The sequence below is a fragment of the Ruditapes philippinarum genome, unplaced genomic scaffold, assembly GCF_026571515.1.
Source record: "Ruditapes philippinarum isolate M1 unplaced genomic scaffold, ASM2657151v2 ctg6405_1_1_1_1, whole genome shotgun sequence".
In the NCBI taxonomy this organism is placed as follows: domain Eukaryota; kingdom Metazoa; phylum Mollusca; class Bivalvia; order Venerida; family Veneridae; genus Ruditapes; species Ruditapes philippinarum.
Window position 1 is genome coordinate 16,113 of NW_026858499.1, and position 21,404 is coordinate 37,516.

The window sequence follows — 21,404 nt, forward strand, 5'->3', positions numbered from 1 at the left end:
TGTTTGATTATATAAGCTAAGGGGTGTCTTGACTTAAGTAAGTCAACTTCAAAAGACATACACAGCATTACATCATTCAGGATAATTTGACATTTTAAAGAAACATTTTACAGGCCTTTACCGGAAATTTACTGGAAAAATATCTTTGTATTATCTACATTTTTATGATGTGTAAACGTTAAAATGCTCACTTTCTTTACCAAAAAATTACTATAGATGAGTGTAGGTACAAAGAAAGATTGGGTGTAGGTATTTTATTCTTTAACATGGGAATCCGCTTGTGTGTATGTTACCATCTTTTGTGGGTTTTTTTTTTTTGTTTTATTGGATTTTACGTCACACTGACACAGTAAAGGTCCAGCGGAAGACTTCAGGTGCCCTTCCGTGCATTATTTCAGACAAGAACGTGTATCCGAGTAGAACCAGCGACGTTCCGTTTCTCCGTGTCTAGCGAATATCCGAAATATAATCCAGTCCAACAAATATAACTAAAACGTATTTATAGCGAATTATTTTAACTTGGAAATATTAGATTCTGTAGCCTGAATTATTTATAGCTTTAAATTCTGCAAAATGATTTTTAATATCTACATGTATTTAAGTCTACATTTGTTGAGCCTTTCATATGTCAACGGGGGGGGGGGGGTGTATTTAATCTGTCAACAAATAAAACAAGTTCATTTCCATAATACAACAGTTACACCCCTGTTTGTGTCATGTAAGGGATTTCGGGTGTGTTTGGTAGCAACTGTCTACATCTATCCACAACACAGTCCGGCGTAATTTCTTCTTTTTAACTGTATTACCAATGTTTAAGTTTTGGGAAAGACATTATAACTGGCGGACAGACTAACATAATTAACCTCCCGACTTATTTGATATGGGTCATAAAACGATTTTTGCAGCTAGTGTCCCAACCTATTTAAATTTGCACCACTCTTACAAAACATTTAATACTACATGTATGCCAACATTTTATCACAAAACATGGTATAAGTGTGCATGATTCACGTGTATCAAGCTAGTGCACTCATGTCTTAAATATGAAACACAGATAAGTAAACACAGAATTACCTATTTAAACTTATACTTTCATACAAGATTAGCTCTAACGCACTTTTTTCATGCGTTAACATCTGCAGAAGTCCTCAGATTTATTAAATCACTCGCCCTGCGTTCTCGTGTTTCTGCAGATATTAATGCACGAAAAAGGTGGATTCGCCCTCTATTAGTGTCTGATATAGTTTATCCAGATCATAGAAATAAATAAAAACTTCATCATTGTACTTGTGATATAAAATTACTGACCAAGTTACTTGTACCATTTGATACACATTACAAAATAATATAAAAACTTTCATTCCTTCAAGCCAGTCTTTTCTTGTCTGATCTAATCCTTTTACATGTATATACAAAACAATTACTTTCCTTCAAGTGGTTCTCATACTGAATGTTCCCTGCTTGAAACAAACCATGATGTCATTCAGCTGATACACTGTGCAGTATTTACACAGTTCGTGTTACTTCAGATAAGTTTCAAATTGTCAAAGTATTTGTTTACAAAATATATAATTTATATAAATAACTGAACACACCGTGACTCCTTCAATTACTTCTTGACTGTCTCATAGTTTTATACTGACTTTCTAGCTACCAGCAACATGTTACAGGTGATAAACATGTTATTGTTCATATGCTCAATATATGAATTCAAATTGGTATTGAAACTGTGTAGACCATTTTTTTCAAATAATGGTCTAAGGGAGACAACTCAACTAATTTGTCATAACCAAAATAAAGTCAAATGAAGTCACGACAAATTTATTTATTCAGGAATGATGTAAGTTTGAAGCTTACTGTTATATTATCTTAACAAAAATTAATCATCTTAAACAAATACAGTGTTCTCAATCAACAAAAATATTAAAATAGAAATTTAAAACTTGATCAAATTAACTGATTCTTAGAATAACAAACTGGGACTATATAGTTAAATTACATTCAAGATTTACAGGACACTATATGAACAGTTATTACAAAGAAATTTAGCATCGAAGATTCAGAATAAAAATAAACATCACCTGTCTTGATTATTACATGTCTGTTTAAAATTGAATTCATCAATGTATAAAAAATGGCAGTACAAAAGTGTAAAATATGTATAGAAACTAACATTTTTGATCATTAACATTTTGGCTGCGAACAAATTTGTGACATTTATCAATATTATTAAACTTCTACTCTCGAGTTAAAAATTAGCTACAAAAACATCAATATAGTTTACTAAAATTACCATCATACAGTATTATGATAAACATGTGGTGTACATTTTGTTCCTCTTTAGTGTCTACCTTAATTATCAAGACCCAATTTACCAGTATATAATTCATAAAACATTCAAAACAATGTAAAACATACATAAAATTCAATGCAAAAATAGTCCATATAAATAGACTGTGTGTTAATTGTGTAGAGTGCATATTGTTGTACAGTTACATGTAGAAGTGTATTAATGTAGTACATGTATGTTGTCAATGTTTGGTAATGTTAACGAGGAACTAAGATACAGGTGGTCATGATGAGAACATTCTAGCATACATTTGTTTCTCCTTGACTTTCTCTTCCTGCATGGCTTTCTTTGTCTTCTCTAATTCTCGTCTTATACCTGTAACACATGAAACTTATACCTGTAACACATAAATCAAATGTGCATGCAAGACCAGAGGTACAGTACCATAGAAAGAATTTCATGTTATCCTGTCACTTGTATCAATTTCGGCCCGATAACAAGGTGCCGTATATTTTTACTGATCTACGGCACTTGATCACGTGGTATGCATGTTTGCCGGACTACTTTTCAAGAAAAAAATATAAAAACTGTCGTTAAATCTTCTGTGTGTAGAATAACGAATTTTGGAAACGTTGATAAATCTTTGTTTGTTTATTTTAATTCACTCTATAATTTTTCAAGCGAAATAAAAATTATTAAAAGTGAAATAAATGTAAAACTTAACTCGTTTGCGACATTAAAATAGCGTACTTGATTTGATTGTTTTGCACGTGCTGTTTGGCGCTACATTGTGACGTCACGTAAACAATACTTTAAACGTCTGTACAGCGTTAACGACTGAATAAAAGATATTGGTGTTCGAATTCATTTTCTTAGTTAGACTATTTTCTTTCATTCTAGATAGTTTTCACAACAAAATTCGACAAAAAATTGTTTTTATTTATCACATTTTTCAAACAAAATGGCGCCCTCAATGTGAAAATACACAGGGAGATAATAAGAACGGCGAGTGCATTGTTGTAGAATAATGCACGTTTCGGGCCTTCTTTGTTTATATAGAAACATTTCCGATAGTGTGATTAAAGGTAATTTGCCTAATAAAATTCTTTAGGAAAAAAACGGTGACAGGATAAATAGAATAATAGATTGGTGCCGTGGACGGAGAAAGTTTATCTGTCTCTGCTCCGAAATTTATTGGGTTCGCCTGCGGCTCACCCAATAAATTCCTCCGCCTCGCCAGATAAACTTTCTCCATCCACGGCACCAACCTATTATTCTCTATATCAATGGCAACGGAAGTTATCTGCGCCATCCGAGAATCGAACCAAAGTCACCCAAATTCACCATCTTTTTAAGTAGGTGTAGCTAACTTACTCCTCTATTTTATAGACAGGTAGTTTAGAGATTGACTTGAAGATTAAATTCAACAACAATTACTGTGTTATAAAATGACGATAAAATAACTTATAAACATTACCTTTATCATTTGGTTCTAAAGCTATTGCTTTCTTTAAAGCATCCTAAAATAGAAAATTGATAAATGTACAAACTTCTTTCATAAAAAAAGGTTTGCGATATCACTTTTAATCTAATTTCTGAACACTTAGAGAAATCACGATGAAATTTTTCAAGCTTAAACAAATATAGATTACTAACATATCTTTACCTGTAACAAGTATTTCAATCAATGAGGGCATAAAAAATGTCAAATAAGATATACCTTAAGAAGACAACACCAGAACAGTGTTAAGATTGATTTATTTCGGTATAAACATGGACATTTAAAACAATATGTATGGTATAAACATTTAAAACATACATGAGAATAAATAAGCCATGACATGTACACCAGGATCGAGGATAGCACAAAAAGGGAAACTTTTGTTTCCATTGTGGTCCCCAATGTTTTAATGTTATGAACTAACCTCGGCTTTGTCCCAATCTTTTAAGTTAACAAGAGCTTGTCCTTTCCTAAACAATGCTTTAACATTCTCCCCTGATAATGATAACACCTGAAATATATAATAATTATACAACAGAATGACCCCTGACCATATGCGAAGCTAATAGAAGTATTGTTAATAACAATTATTCAGGTTTCAATTTTTTTTCAAGCAGTGAAAGCTAAGATTTAATATTCTCAAGATAAGTTATGAATGGAAATGTCACAGCTTCCTGAACAGTGAAAGAATTGCTCAACTCCCCCCCCCCCCCAAAAAAAAAAAATAAAAATAAAATAAAACTAGAACTATCACTAAATGTGATTAATACCCCCACAAGTCTGCTTCGGAAATGAGGATGTTACTAGTAACAGAATACCTTGTAATAGAATTGAAACATAGAGATATGGTTGTGGGCAATTAAAGATAATTGTGGTTTATGTATGTTGCATTTACTTTCAATGTGGTTGGCCATTGATGAAGTTTAATTGAATTACTCTATAATAAGTCCAGAAAGACAAAGAAAAAGAACAAAGGGCAATAACTCTATAAATACTGAAGATAGAGTTATAGTTCTTGTGCACTGCACTTCCTCTTATTGTGCTTGACCATTGTATGAAGTTGTTTCCAACCAGTACGTTTTAAGTTATGCTCCGGAAGAGGAAAAGTATCAAAGGGCAGTAACTCTGTATTTTGTCAAAATGAAGTTATGGCTCTTGTGCACTGCACTTCCTTTTAATGTCCTTGACAACTGTATGAAGTTGTAATGAATTCCAAACAGTAGTTTTCAAGTTATGCTCTGGACAAGGAAAAGTAACAAAGGGCAATAACTCTGTAATTAGTCAAGATGGAGTTATGGTTCTTGTGCACTGCACTTCCCCTTATTGTGCTTTACCATTGTATGAAGTTGTTTTGAATTCCAACCAGTAGTTTTCAAGTCATGCTCTGGACAAGGAAAAGTAACAAAGGGCAGTAACTCTGTAATTAGTCAAGATGGAGTTATGGTTCTTATGCACTGCACTTTCTCTCAATGTGCTTGACCATTGTATGAAGTTATAATGAATTCCAACAATAAGTCTTCAAGTTATGGTCCGGACAAAAGAAAGCAATGGAAAAGTAACAAAGGGCAATAAATCTGTAATTAGTCAAGATGGAGTTATGGTTCTTGTGCACTGCACTTCCCCTTATTGTGCTTGGCCATTGTATGAAGTTGTTTTGAATTCCAACCAGTAGTTTTAAAGTCATGCTCTGGACAAGGAAAAGAAACAAAGGGCAGTAACTCTGTAATAAGTCAAAATGGAGTTATGGTTCTTGTGCACTGCACTTCCTCTCAATGTGCTGGACCATTGTATGAAGTTATAATGAATTGCAACAATTAGTCTTCAAGTTATGGTCCGGACAAAAGAAAGCAATGGAAAAGTAATAAAGGGCAATAACTCTGTAATTACTTTAGACAGAGTTATGGTTTTTATGCACTGCACTTCCTCTCAATGTGCTTGACCATTGTATGTAGTTATATTGAATTCCAACCATTAGTCTTCAAGTTATGGTCCGGACAAAAAAAAGAAGGCAATGGAAAAGCAACAAAGGGCAATAACTCTGTAATTACTTTAGATAGAGTTATGGTTCTTGTGCACTGCACTTCCCCTTATTGTGTTTGACAATTGTATGAAGTTGTTTTGAATTCCAACCAGTAGTTTTCAAGTTATGCCACGGACAAGGATAAGTAACAAAGGGCAATAACTCTGTAATTAGTCAAGATAGAGTTATGTTTCTTACGCACTGCACTTCCTCTCAATGTGCTTGACCATTGTATGTAGTTATATTGAATTCCAACCATTAGTCTTCAAGTTATGCTCCGGACAAGGAAAATGCAACGGACAAAAAAAAAAAGCAATGGAAAAGCAACAAAGGGCAATAACTCTGTAATTACTTTAGATAGAGTTATGGTTCTTGTGCACTGCACTTCCCCTTATTGTGTTTGACAATTGTATGAAGTTGTTTTGAATTCCAACCAGTAGTTTTCAAGTTATGCCCCGGACAAGGAAAAGTAACAAAGGGCAATAACTCTGTAATTAGTCAAGATAGAGTTATGGTTCTTGTGCACTGCACTTCCTCTCAATGTGCTTGACCATTGTATGTAGTTATATTGAATTCCAACCATTAGTTTTCAAGTTATGCTCCGGACAAGGAAAATGCAACGGACGTCTGGACCGACCGACCGACCGACCGACCGACCGCCCGACCGACCAACCGACCGACCGACCGACCACCGGGTGACTCCTATATACCCCCCCAAACTTCGTTTTTGGGGGTATAATAATAAAAAAAAATAAAAAAAGTTTCCATATGGCAGTGACAATATCGGCCTGAATACAAATTTGATGTTACCAAGATAAATATTTCACCGGACGATAAATAACCTTTCTGTTACATTTATGTCAATCTTTAGATCAAAGTACCATAAATATCCCTTTAAAAATTCAAACATTTTTCTGCCATATCCACCTTACAGGATTTCCTGGATAACTAACTAGTAATTCAGTGATTCTCAATTTCTCAATAAGTGACTATTTATCCCTGAATGATTTCTGAAGTAACCTGTTAAAGATGCTGTTAATATATGTACGCTAGGGCTCTTATGCACCCTACTTATATGTTACATTGTAGATGTCACATCCTGATTACATTGCGTTTATATACTACAATAAAGGTACGAGCCTGAAAGACGTATTCTTATACTACACTATTACGGTTCTCGAAAGATGCCTCTATATCTAATAAAATTGATCACATTTTGTAAGAAGAGACATGAACTGTTGTGACTGATAAAGTTATTTCAAACTATTTGCAGATATTTACATACAAACAACATCTGCACCATGTGCTAGTTTTACATACATGTATTAGATTTTAAAATCACCTAGCATCAGTACTTTAATTATTTTGATGTATATTAAATTTCAAAATGTCATCAATTATTGTGAGTTTTACCTCATCACAGTCCTCCACTGTTCCGCTGTAATCCTTTAACTGTAGTTTACATGCTGCCCTATAATATAACAATACAATACTTATAACTTACATATATGATTATTAGCCGCCAACATGAGGACACAATCCATAATGTCATTTACTATCTTTATAAACTGAAATATTTGATACTTAAAATATCCATTTTCATTGCTTTTAAAATGAATAAAATCTTCTGAAATTTGCTTATTGTTGTTTATTCATATCTAGCTTTAACATTTCAAAATTAATTCATTTTTTTATTTTCAACATGAAAGACAATGCTAACATCTTTTGACAGGTAGGTGGCGCGATAGCTCAGTTGGTTAGACCACTGACTGTCACTCCTGAGGTTCCGGGTTCAATCCTGGGTAACACCCCTGGGATTTTTTAGAAACACTTTCAGTGTTTCCCACCTAACTGGAGGTTTACTGGTACGAAACCCAGGTAATTCTCGCATGTATCAGTGCTATACACTGGGCATGTAAAAGAACCAAGGAATCTATTCAAAAAGAGTTAGGGACTGGTTCCAGGATTTCCTTGTATCGCATAGCTGTCTCTACAGTCTGCTCAGGTTAGGACCCTACTGGAAATAAGTGCTTGCACTTTCGTAGGTTATCCTTGACCGCCCGGTCTAAAGAAAATCATTTCATAAATGACATAAAGGGAAGGTTTCTAATGTCAACATTCAATGATAGTTTCCGTATTTGAAACAATGGCAGCAGACATCAAAGACAAATAAAAGCTAGCACATCAGGTATGATATTGCTGTCTGAAATTTGCTTTCACATAGCAGTGCTTTAATTTGCCTACATACTTCATATATATACACCTTACATGCATATTCTGCAATGAAATAGTTTTCATATTGTAACAGTTGTTGTCTGATACCAGCAAATACAATTTAACCAGATTTATGTCTGTTACAGGGAATTGATAACAACTTGCCCCACTTTAGTATCGATTCATAACAGATTAGTGTTGACTCGCCTGACTTTAAAACAATCATTTCAAACATAAGAAATGATAACAATAAATGTTTGTTTAGGTATATTTTTGGAATTAAATGTTCTCTGTATTAAAACTTTAAGAACAGAAAATAATCATTTTAACAGTTAGGTTATCAATATTAAAACAGATAATGATTTGGCCCAGATTGGTGACAATTCGCCCCACATCATTATTAGTCTACATTGCACCATGTTCTTAATCATTTTCCTTCAATAAAGTTTATGTTAGATATACATTATTTGCTATTGTTGAAAAACGTAAGTTCTTCCAATTGGTGTTATGAATCTAAATACTGCATCTTGTTAGTTTTAGGCCTTAGATTATTTTATAACTATAAATTCCTATTTTTAAAAAACATCAAAATATATATATGTTCGTGTACGTAGAATTACAAGAAAATACCAACCTCAACAATATATAACCATCTGCTTTAAATAACAGATAATAAAGTGTAAATTTAACAATTATCACTCATTTATAACATTAATCTAATTTATTAATTATAAATCTGAAAGTTAAAAAAAAATATACAAATGTGATAAGTAATTGATAGTTCTGTTACACTGATGTTTATCTTATTCTATCACTTAATCAGAAGGTTATCTATAAAAAGTGTACCAAATAAATGCAAAAAATATCCAAACCATAAATATTTTTCAATTTAAATGAATAACATTATGTTTAATGGTGTGAGAATCATTACTATTGTGGGGCAAGTTGTTATAGGCTGAATCATCAGCGGGGTAAATTGTTATAGTACTGTTATAGGAATTATCATTTAGTTGTACTACAGGTATATAATGACAAAAATTAAAATAGTGCTCACTATAAATATATTAAAATACTCACAAATTAAGGTGTAATGGAATGATGTATGTATTTTCTACAACCTTCATTTTTTCTTCTTCTATATCAACATCACTATCTTCTAATTTTTCTAAATATCTGAAAAACAGATAAAATAACAAATATGTTTCTTGATTCATATATCAGTATAAAATTTGCCCCAGAAAATATTTTCACTGGCACTCTACAAGATTAAAGACAAGGTTATGAGAATAAGTTTTTAATAATTTTGATTTAGCTCTTACAAATCCTTAAATGGGTCAAGCATAATATTTTAAACAATCCTAAAACATGATAAATCAATGTGATTACAAGCAAGGTTTGACATATATCTGACATAAAGTTTCTGTTATCAGTATGAAAAACACAGAAACAAGAGGGCCATGGTGGCCCTGAGACGCTCACCAGAAACAACTGCTTTTCAGTGTTGGAATGTTAATATATTCTAATATTTAATTTGAGCATAGAATATGTTTAAACAATATATTGAAGAAATGCCATGACCTGGGGTATTTAAGCTTTAACGGGGCTAATCAAATTAATATGAGCAAACTTGATAAAACACTACCCAAGAATGCTACAGACAAAGTTTGGTGATCATCCATCAATTAGTTCTCTAGAAATAGACGTTGAAAGGTTTTTCTATTTTTAGTCCTAGAGACCCCTTGAAGGGGCCAATCAAAATAACATTAGCAAACTTGATAAAAGACTACCTAAGAATGCTACAGACAAAGTTTGGTGATCATCCATCCAATATTTCTGTAGAAATAGACGTTTAAAGGTTTTTCTATTTTTAGCTTTAGTGGCTCCTAAAAGAGGCCAATCAAATTCATATGAGCAAACTTGATAAAAGACTTCCCAACAATGCTACAGACAAAGTTTGGTGATCATCCATCCATAAGTTCTGTAAAAATAGATGTTTAAAGCTTTTTCTATTTTTAGCCCTAGAGACCCCTTAAGGGGCCAATCACTTTAGTATGAGCAAACTTGATAAAAGACTACCAAAGAATGCTAAAGACAAAGTTTGGTGATCATCCATCAACTAGTTCTGTAGAAGATGTTTAAAGGTTTTTCTATTTTTAGCTTTAGCGACCCCTAAAAGGGGCCAATTGGAATGACATGAGCAAATTCAAATGTGACTGTTACTAGGATGCTACAGACCAAATTTGAAGTAACTCTGCCCAGTAGTTTCAGAGAATAAGATGATTGTTGACGCATGACGCCGGAGCATCCCCCATTGATACTAATAGCTCACCCTGAGCCTTCGGCTCTGGTGAGCTAAAAAATACTTGTAGCTAAGTTGTACTTCTAGTTCAGTCATAATTTTTCATATATTCAACCAACACGTTTATTATACTTTAAAAGACATGACGTTAAGACATAAAATGGCTGATTATCAGGTTTTGAACCGCAGTGGTCATAGTGTAAAAATAGCTGTAGTCCTATTATTTTTTGTACAACCCTTGAATGAACACCATGAAGTTTGTATGTAACCTTACCTTAAAGCTTTACTGTACTTTATTTTGGCTAAAGAGAAATTCTTATCCTTGTACTGCGTATTTCCAATTGCTTTTATTTCAGCACATATTTCTAGAACTTTATCAATATTTTCTTTCTGAAAATACAAGTTATAAGCTTCCCTATCTTTATTTCAAAAGAACAAATATTTGGAAAATATATGATTTTATAATTAATTCTACACAAAAATGTCTGTCACTTATTCAAAATGAAACAACTCCGAGAAAAATCTATAATTCTATAAGATTCTAGACAAAACAAATCATACAAACAGTTGTTTTAGACGACCTATCTCAATGTTGTAACGTAAATGGTTGGCTCTTCGACCGAGTAACATAGTTAAAGACAGGACATATCCTTATTCTATTATGACTAAAAAATAGCTTTTGAGAAATTTTCTTCAAATACTTGAGGTAAAAACAAAATAAGTTACATCATTAAAGTCAATGTCACATTCTGCTGGCCAGTCTGGATGTTTGTCTCCTGTACCGTCATCTACAACACAACCATCATCCTCTCCTGGTAATATCTCTCCACAGTCTGCTATCCTACATTCCTATATCAAATATAATACTTGTATAGCTAATATCCTACATTCCTGTATCAAATATAATACTTGTATAGCTAATATCCTACATTCCTATATCAAATATAATACTTGTATAGCTAATATCCTACATTCCTATATCAAATATAATACTTGTATAGCTAATATCCTACATTCCTATATCAAATATAATACTTGTATAGCTAATATCCTACATTCCTATATCAAATATAATACTTGTATAGCTAATATCCTACATTCCTGTATCAAATATAATACTTGTATTATATCCTACCTTCCTGTATCAAATATAATACTTGTATATGATATCCTACATTCCTGTATCAAATATAATACTTGTATATGATATCCTACATTCCTATATCAAATATAATACTTGTATAGCTAATATCCTACATTCCTATATCAAATATAATACTTGTATAGTTCACATCAATTGAAACAAATAGATAATAGATGTTTTTCTGTCAATTGATAACTTGAAACATGTCTCAAACTAAGTTGTTGTTACTTAATGAGCATACATGTATTTCATTTAGACGTGATCATAAAAAGGTTGTCAGAAAAAATCATGCATACTGCATTAATAAACAATGCATATTATAATTTTATAGGTCACAAAACATGTATTTTATTGAAATCATAAAAACAGGTATGAAAGATAGATATAGATAAATAATATTCTATGTATTATCAATATTTACCATCCAATATTGACATATCATCAACATGCTTTAGACTAAACCAATGACAGCTGGAAATACTTGTATTATTAATAAAATCATTTTACGTTGCACCAACACAGTAAAGGTCATATGGCACCTTCCAGCTTTACTGCTAGAGGCAGACCTCAGGCATTATTTCAGGCACAAAAGGGGACTCGAGTAGAATTACCGAAGTTCATTAATCATGCTGTATAGCTTCATCACATGAAAGAATCCAAACTCCCTTTTGGGATTCAAACCCACATCTGTAAGGGCCAAGTGGTTTGAAGTCAACAACCTTAACCACCCTGGCACAGATGCCACTCTTATGAATTAGAGACACCTATCACTTGCTTTGTTCTAGTGTTAATAGTATTACAACAAAGTTTTATTATTGTATTTTTTACAAGTTAAAACTCAATACTGAAAACATATCTTGATGTGTATATTTGTAAACACAAAGTGTCTGTGAATCACTTTGTACTTACCTTCTTAGGTTTCTCTCCTTCCTTCTCAATATTCTCTAATGTTTTTACAAGACTCATTCCCTTGAGAACTTTACCAAACACAACATGTTTACCATCAAGATGAGGGGTAGGTACAGTTGTTATAAAGAACTGAGACCCATTTGTATCTGGACCAGCGTTTGCCATGCTTAACAAACCAGGAATGTCGTGCTGAAAATAACAACAAACTTGTCTATCACAATCATTCTTTATATTTCCCTCCTTAAATTCTTTCAAACATAAATCATCACACAGAAATCATTTTCTAGCAAGCTACTAAACAGAATATATTAAATATTCAAATTCAAGTTTATTGTATAATCAGGCCACCAACCGAGACACATATTACTGTATCACATATAACATACAATATTACAGTCATGTAAGCCAATAACATGATATATACAGGGTTTTACATCTCTTTGAAATTTTAGGGGTCCAGTGGATGCACAGCCAAGAAAAGTAGGGGTCCAGGCCTGAATTTTAGGGGTCCAAAATTATATTCACTATAAAAGACTATGAAGACCAATCTATTTTGCTTAAAATCATTTATTTACCCTGTAAGAAATATGCATGTATATATTGTACTGTTTTCATAAGAGGTATATTATTTCAATATCTTTTATCACTAGCCGAGGCTAGGTTTTTTTATAGCCCTTTACAATAATATCATGTGCTATTTCCAAGACTTATAAGTATTTGAGTGGCTGGAATGTCAAGTTTTAGTAGCATATTTTGTTATTGATAAGGTGATTACACCAACAGACTGAAAATTTGTACTGATCTATTTAAATATTTTAGCTGAACTAGTAAAAACACAATATATATCTTTACAGAGCAGTCAGCTAAATATGTTGCGTTTTTAAAAATATCATATAACAAAAGGCCGACGAAACCGCTTTTGCACCTCTTCATAAGCTGGGACATAAGATAACTTAAGTTTATGCTCGCCCATATGGTTTTATACCGGTGGCCGATGGCGAGGGTAAATAAACTTACCTTATGTCCCAGTCATAAGTTAAGTTAGCCGAAACCATTATATTTATAACACCAACGATAATAACATAACCAGTTACTTATTTTCTTTAACACTATGAAAATAAGTCTGCAAAAAGCACTGCCTTTTTTTTATCGCCGTTCATGTACAATTCGCCGAACTGGTATACGCTTTACCAAAAGTAATTGCTTGTTATAAATAGTCCGTCTAAATTTAGCAATAGAAAAACCAAAAACAGCTACCTAAAATAGATTTTACGGTAAACGTCATCAGTTACTGTAGCTTGCACGATAAACGTCATCAGTTTCTGCAGCGGGCACTTGCAAATAGCATACACAGTAGATTTCAATTATGTTAACTTCCGAAATAAACAAATGCAAGCATTTTCAGCTCTAAATGGAATTTTGTGAGCTTCGAGAAGAAAGAGGTAAAATCATGTCGGGTCAGAAACATTAATATCTATTGTCTAGGATTATTTTTGTGCGTACACTTGTACGCAAGTGGATAACTTATATGCGTACATGTCAAAATTTATGCGTATAGGGACGCAGAATTCTGCGTCCCGTAAAACCCTGTATATATTTTGTCAAGAAAACAGAACAATACACAAAATTATTTCAGACATAATTCATGATACAAAGTCGATTTAAATTAATATTCTAGTCTCAAGTAAGAAAATGTATTCTTTCTTTTGTAGCAAAATACAAATACAACGCAAGTTCTCTAATGACTTTTACATTTTGACAAGACATTAAATTATAAAACATTAGTTCATTTGGAGTCTGATAATATACAGAAGGTATGTATTTAATCCTTAAGTCATTGTAAAGAGGACACACTAATACAAAATGGTACAAATCTTCCAAACAGCACACACAGAAAGGACAATTTCTATATTCTACACCGATATAATAATATCTACATTTTTCCACCATTATGTGCAGGTTTCATAAATTTAGTTATATAGCAGCACAGATATAACGGCCTGGTGGTAAAGTTATTACTTGGAAACCATTTTGACATAACTCTATTTGCCAAGACCAATGCACCTGTGAAGTTAGAGGGTGAAGGGTCCATAGATTATCGACGATTTATTGGTTGGAAACCATGTTGCTATAAAAGGTCAATGTGACCTTGACTTTTGACCTAGCTACTTCCCCAAAAATACTAATGGACATTACCAATCTCCATACCAAGTTTGAAGTCAGGTTCCTAGCCCCAGGTTATTGATCAGAAATGATTTGTTCTATGGACCACCCAACCAACATGTGCAAAGCAATATAACCCCACTTCTTGGAAGGGGGGCACATAATAAAGTGTTCTTGAAATGTAAGTCAGTTTCACATTTATCTATATGAACAATATATATTCTCCAGATTTGCAGAAATACCTTCAAAGTAAATCCCTCATCTTCAAATTTTTCCCCGTAGATACTTTCTCCTCCAGTTCCGTTAGCATTGGTAAAATCACCACCCTGTATCATAAAATCTTTAATTACTGAAAAACAAATCAAGAAGTCTATGAATCATCAAATGTAAAAAGAAAATTTAATTGCACTTCTTCCATTTCATAGTAAATTGGTTTTGAATATATGATTTCGACAGCATATCTGTATATAAAACAAAAGACCTTTAAATTTTTTGCATGTACAAAGATTTTGATTAAACAGGTTCAAGTACTATCCACAGGTTACTCAGGTATCATCCTAAATATATGATAAGTAATGTCATCCTAGCAAAGAATTCATATCTTGTATCACTATAGATAATACAAGAACTGTCGGACAGTATTGGCTTGACTATTCGAAAAAGTTGTCACAAGGGTGTTTTATTGAGTATAATAATGCTAATTACCTATGAATACATAAAATTGACCGAAAAGGTACAAAGGCTTGTTATTAAGATGTTTTATCAAGTATATCACTGCTTAATTATTATGAATGCATAAAATTGTCCTAAAAAAGGCACAAACCCTTCAGTAATTATGGAGATAACAATTTACAAGCAAAACTTTACCATGACTTTCTAAGTTGAAAAAGGGGAGAAAAATCAGCCTAAATGCAAGATAGAATTATGTATCTTGGTCAGTGACCTACAATTATGACCCTAAATGCATATGTGGAGTTTTAAATAAATAGCATTTATTGAGATATGTAAAACTTGCATGTAAACATTAACCAAGAGACTAAGTAGAAAAGGGGAGATGAATCAGCCTAAATGCAAGATAAGAGTTATGGAACTTGGTCAGTGACATACAATTATGACCCTCCAATTATGACCCTAAGTACATGTGTAAAGTTTCAAGTAAATACCTTTGAAAACCTTTAACTTTTAACAAAAATTTCTAAGTTTCAAAGAGGCTGCAAGTATTGCAGGCAGAGTTATGCAATTTTGCAAACTGATGTACATTGTTACTATAAATAAGTATTGTAAGTTTCAATTGAATATCTTAAGCAATAATTGAGATATTTGACTTTACAAAAAACTTTAACCAAAATTTCAGTTAAAAAGGGGCATAATTCTGTCAATATTGAAAGGCAGAGTTATCCCACTTGTCAATCTGATGTACTTTGTTACTATAAATAAGTATTGTAAGTTTCTATTGAATATCTCAAGCAATAATTGAGATATTTGACTTTACAAAAAACTTTAACCAACGCAGACGCGGAAGCAGACGCCGGGGCGACTACAATAGCTCACATATTCTCCAAATAGTCAAGCTAAAAATGTCACACAGAAATCTTATCTTTGCATAAAATTTCTAGGACAAGCAAACAGGAATTTTAACATAATCAGGTTTTTAAATATACTCAAATTAGCTTTTTAAATCTCTTTGATATGAAATTGCCAGTGTCTGAACGAACAGAAAACAACAGATATTTTAAATTTATCAGTTTGGTATAATGCTGTGGAAGTTTAGTTTAAAATCCCTTGAGAAATATAGGAACTTGTTTACAAGTTACCCTGACTGACATTCACCATTCTAAAAATAATTGTATATTTTATTTCAGAAAACCTTGTTAAAAATTAGCAATTCAAAATTATCAGTTTAATAGATGTTTCTGAATTAGTAGTGAAAATTTCATCCACTTACTCCTATGAAAAATAGATCCTTTGTAATGAAGAGGTTTGCCTGACGGGCCAGTGCCCTTCTCGCCTGTACATAAAGCACGGAAATTTTCAGCAGTCTTTGGAACTTCATCTTTGAATAGCTCAAACAATATTCTACCAGCTGAAAATGTGTAGGAAGAAAATGTAAGAACATAATGATTTCAATGACTTTCAACATTATGATATTAAACAGAAAGAGGGTTACAATGTGTACCATAAATTATGCTTAAAAGTAATATAAAGTCAGTGATTTTCCTGCTTATTTAACAGACTCCAAAAAAGGGCCTCTTCACAAATGAAATTTTCTTTAGCAGTTTTCCCAAAAATCTGAACTTAAACCTGCTTTTTTCTTCCGGAATAAGCAAAATTAGTGATAATTTTTACAAAAATCAAGAGGCTATCCGCTAAGGCCTCTTCCCAATTAAGTGAGAAAAATCACTGTAGATACAAAGAAGGTAACATAAGTTCACAATTGTTTAGTTCATTTACATCATATCAAAATTGATAAAAAATCTATAGCAAGTTCTCTACGATTTTCTGGTTTGATTTTTTTCCTTGCATATTACAAATTTATAATATTTGAAAAGAAAGTAATATTTTCATTAAGCACTTATTTTTATAGCAATGTATGAATTTACAACTTCATTTATAATGGCACAATGATGTCATCCTAAGAACACAATTCATTCATAAAAGACGTGTGAGAATGATGTCATATAAACACGCCACTTGTTTAACATGGATGATGTAAGACTAATAATATCTGTCATATTTTGCAGTTCGGACGGAATATCCGTCCTGAGGGGGATATCCGTCCCGAGGGGGATGGTGGATATCCGAGGCCATCACATAATGATCCCTGCTGGAGTACACACCCGAGGCCATGCCAACAGGTACCTACAACCCTTCACCAGTGTCAACTCATACAAGTATTCGTTCTTTCCTTCTGGGATCCGACTTTGAAACAGCCTTCCAGAAGTTGTGATGACAGCCCCGTCCCTAGAGGTCTTCAAGACTAGGATGGGTGCGCTGCACGAGTAACTCTGGAGCATGGTGTTTTTAACCTGTTTTTAGCTGCACTTGATGTTCCCTTCACTCATGTAAATAGTCACAATTGTGCGACGATGCTCCAGAGGGGCCCAGCACATTACCCGGATGAAGAAGAAGGGGACACCCCTGTTGGGCGATAACGTGGCTTGCCGAGTTCATGAATTTGATATTTTCTTTTATACAGATTGTTTGTTTGAATTGTTATAGGATAGTCAGTTATGTCGGAAAATAGCTTATATAGCTAATGTTTATATGTTTTTATGAAACCTACTATAAATAAAGATTATCTTATCTTATCTTATGAATAGGTCAAAATCAATCCATTTATACACCGATTTAAGTTTTTTGTTGAGCTTTTTCTTACGGAACGTGTTATGGGTTTTTGAGGAATTTCGATATGACGTTGCTTTGCCCAGAATCAAAAATATTTCACTTGAGACGTCATATTTATAGGACTAACAATGTGGTTGATTCTATGCTGATGATTTTTTTAAGTTTAAGAAATAAACATGCAAGAATGCTTGACTTTGGCAGGCTCAATATATTTAATTATTTAAGTGTGCTATATTATTTTCGGGCAAAACTAAATGTTCCCCATAATAATTTATGGACAGTCTGAGTCATGACAGTCACAAGGAATTATGCCTTATAATTTGTGGTTTGTCGAAACTAACCGACTGAACGCATGACGACGCGAAACATGTCCAGGTCCTAGGATTTCATGTATTTTGGTGTCCTGTAAATTATAGATAGTCCTAAAATTTTAAGATTTTTCAAAATCATAAATTTACAGATATTCAATGAAGAAAATTTGCTGTTTTTAGTTTTAACACTAAATCCGCAGCTTAAGACAAAAGTTGATTTTATGATTGTTTATATTTACAAAGGTAATGGGGGTGAGTTTGGGATGATTTTGAAATTTTTGCTAAAAGTGAAAATTGAAAGTCATCAAAATGTTCTGAATCTTACATACTGTTACATTTTCTTATACGTACCTTATTCATTTTAACCTGCCAGTTTTGAGTTTTTAATGCTAACTTCTGATATTTTCCTGGTAGACCAGACGTTTCACCTATTGAAGACGGTTTCAGCACCCAAGACGGTTCAACAAAGACTTTTCATCCAAAAATGGGAGTGAAACGTCTTGAAGACGTTTCACTCCCTTTTAATACCAAAATTATTTTGATACTTATGATATATTAAAATAGACATAAAATATTGAATTGAATTGAACTAAAATAGACCTTAAATTTAATAAAAATAAATCAAAAAGGGGGATTTCACTTTTTTGTCAACGACTTAATTAAAGCTCAGTACTTTAAGTTCTATCATTTCAGTTGCAATAAGGTGTTTTCTATATTCTTTGATTCATATGTGCAATTATCACGTTATTTCACTTAAAGAAAAAATATGTTTGATTAAAATAACACTTTAATATAACTTAAAGTTACTTATAATTTGATCGTTTGTAAACATGGACTCATAGGCAATTTTAATTTAAAGCATAACAATCTTGTGACAACAATTAACTTTGAGTAATGTGTTTTTTGTTGTTTATTTTAAACATGGGAAAAAAACTGTTAAATTATTTAATGCTAGTATATATATATTATATATATATATATATATATATATATATATATGTTATATAGTGCTTTTGCAATATATGTCTAAAATTTTAACGGCCATTGAAATCAGAAATATCTTTAAATTGAATTAGAAGCATTGGGACTTTTTCAATATTTGTCATGTATAATCATTTTTTGGCCTAAAATTCATTATTATATAAACAAAACTTATGGAGAAGTTTCTGTGTTTAAATTGGCTGTTTTCAAAAAAAAAATATTTTAATAATCCAATAAACAACTGATTAGTAAACTGTTGACGCTTAAGTGCAGTGTTTATTCAACTGATTTAATAGTGGTGTCAAACTGTTAGTTGAGTGTCTCAGTGTTTACAACTAATTAGGCGATGAGATAACACTACAATTGATGGCTACTGTTTAATAAATTGATGAAGAAAATAATTTAAAAAATACTTCATTTTATACACATGTTTCGCATTTCATTGTTTATGACTCAAAAAATAATCATTATATAATCAATAAATTTAATATATTGATATTTTTTATTATTTGAATAATATAAATGACTGTACTGGTAGTGATTTCAATATTTAAACTGAACTGATACTTATAATATGTATTTGTTGTTCTTTCTATGTTATTCTATTTTTTTTTTAATTTACTATATAATAAAATTATTAAATAGAATATTCTCATGTTGTTATACTTATAATAAAAGTGATATTTCAGAATTATGTCTTTCATTTACACCTCTTATCACTCAAACCATAATTAAATGAGTTATCTTCTAATAATTCGTATTAACAATACCATTGAAATGAGCAAAATGAAACATTAAATTGAATTTCTCTTTTACACTGTTTGATATTAATGAAATTAAAATTTGTTAACTTTCCTAGTAAACATCTCTAAAAATTGGGAGTGAAACGTCCATATAATTGACAAAATGTAAGTGAAACGTCTAGGTGTGAACCGTCTTGGGAGTGAAATGTCTCAATAGTGAAACGTCTTGGTAGTGAAACGTCTGACATTCCTATTTTCTTACTTCATGTCTGTAAATTTACAGATAAAAAAATCTGTAAAATTATGGATCGTCCAAAAATGAAATCCTAGACCTGGATATTACCTGGTTCGCCGCCGATTTCAACGTCAAAGAAAACACGTGGATTTTCCCCCTTCGTTGTTTCTTGAACAGGTACACTCTCTTTTACACTTTCGGTCATTTTGGTTTATATTTTGAACGTATATTTTGTCCCAAACGAGGAAAAAAATAAAAATATGTAATTCACGCCGGCTTTAAAGGGAAACTACTCTCTATTCATTTAGAACATCTAAATGCTGTACAATCACTACGGACCGTAATTCGGAATATACAAAATTCAATTAAGGTTTAAAGGTACTAAAACTAAAAAAAAGAACACTATACTGTGTTCCTCTTAGTTCACGGTACTTAACGCTTTGAAACCATAAAGAAAACAACAAATGAAACTTATGGTACAAAAATTGTCATAAGCAATATCATATAGATATTTTCTGCCTTATGGCACAAGGAAACAACAATATATACAGTCAAAGTCAATTTTAATGGACCAAACGTAGACCATAATTTTTTATGTCGGCCATTTTGAAAACAGTATGTCATCAATTAAATCGCGATAATGGTGTTACATTTCAGTTTTTTCATGTTTCAGTTAAAATTTCTACATGTTATTTTGCTTGATTTTAAATATTAAATTTATTAACTTATCCTTACTTTAATTTTTATTTTTTTTTAGTAAATTGTAACTCAAAATTAATTTCTTCAACAATCAAGAACATTTAGAAAATGATGATTGTTTCAGACATACGCACAAATTTAATGGACTATTGTTGCTTTTGGCAGAAATTTGTAAGATGTTGTTCTGTTTTACGTAAAAATCTAGAGATTTGAAATATTTTGCACAAAAACTTTCTTGCATAGTTTTATAAATAAAATATGTCAATTCTGACCAATTTTAACACTGGTCACATGCAAATATGCCATTACCGTGAAATAAGTGATGACACGGAATAACCCAGCAAACATTTTATATCGGCCCGATATTGGATTCTATATCTATATTCCGACATCTAGCCGATATCGGCCCGATATGGGAATGTTTGCTGGGAAGTGATGTTGACGGCTAACATACATGTATTATATTTTGGGCCTCATTTAACATAGTATAGATAGATAGTGTTGATGTTTAAAGTTGAAGACAGTATATAATTCATCAAGAACAGTGGAA

The 21,404-nt window shown here is 32.1% G+C and overlaps 1 protein-coding gene across 1 annotated transcript; it reads right to left on the bottom strand.

Moving 5' to 3' along the window:
• Positions 1-1,805: 1,805 nt before the first annotated feature.
• On the bottom strand, positions 1,806-20,455 carry LOC132753359 (peptidyl-prolyl cis-trans isomerase D-like). Its single transcript, XM_060743819.1, has 11 exons — positions 20,264-20,455; positions 16,486-16,623; positions 14,783-14,889; positions 12,378-12,566; positions 11,051-11,173; positions 10,599-10,714; positions 9,103-9,198; positions 7,225-7,282; positions 4,216-4,302; positions 3,768-3,810; positions 1,806-2,665 (listed from the first exon to the last, which is right to left on the bottom strand). The coding sequence occupies exons 1-11, from the start codon at positions 20,358-20,360 to the stop codon at positions 2,574-2,576; spliced, it is 1,146 nt and encodes a 381-aa protein (XP_060599802.1). The 5' UTR covers positions 20,361-20,455; the 3' UTR covers positions 1,806-2,573.
• Positions 20,456-21,404: the final 949 nt, after the last annotated feature.

What these genes read in the sequence shown, in the direction of transcription:
- LOC132753359 (XM_060743819.1), bottom strand. Translation starts at nt 20,360, where the DNA reads ATGACCGAAAGTGTAAAAGAGAGTGTACCTGTTCAAGAAACAACGAAG. An exon ending in TGAAATCGGCGGCGAACCAG is followed by an intron (nt 16,624 to 20,263) that starts GTAATATCCAGG and finishes ACACATTTTCAG; the next exon opens with CTGGTAGAATATTGTTTGAG. An exon ending in AAGTACAGTAAAGCTTTAAG is followed by an intron (nt 9,199 to 10,598) that starts GTAAGGTTACAT and finishes TCTGTTTTTCAG; the next exon opens with ATATTTAGAAAAATTAGAAG.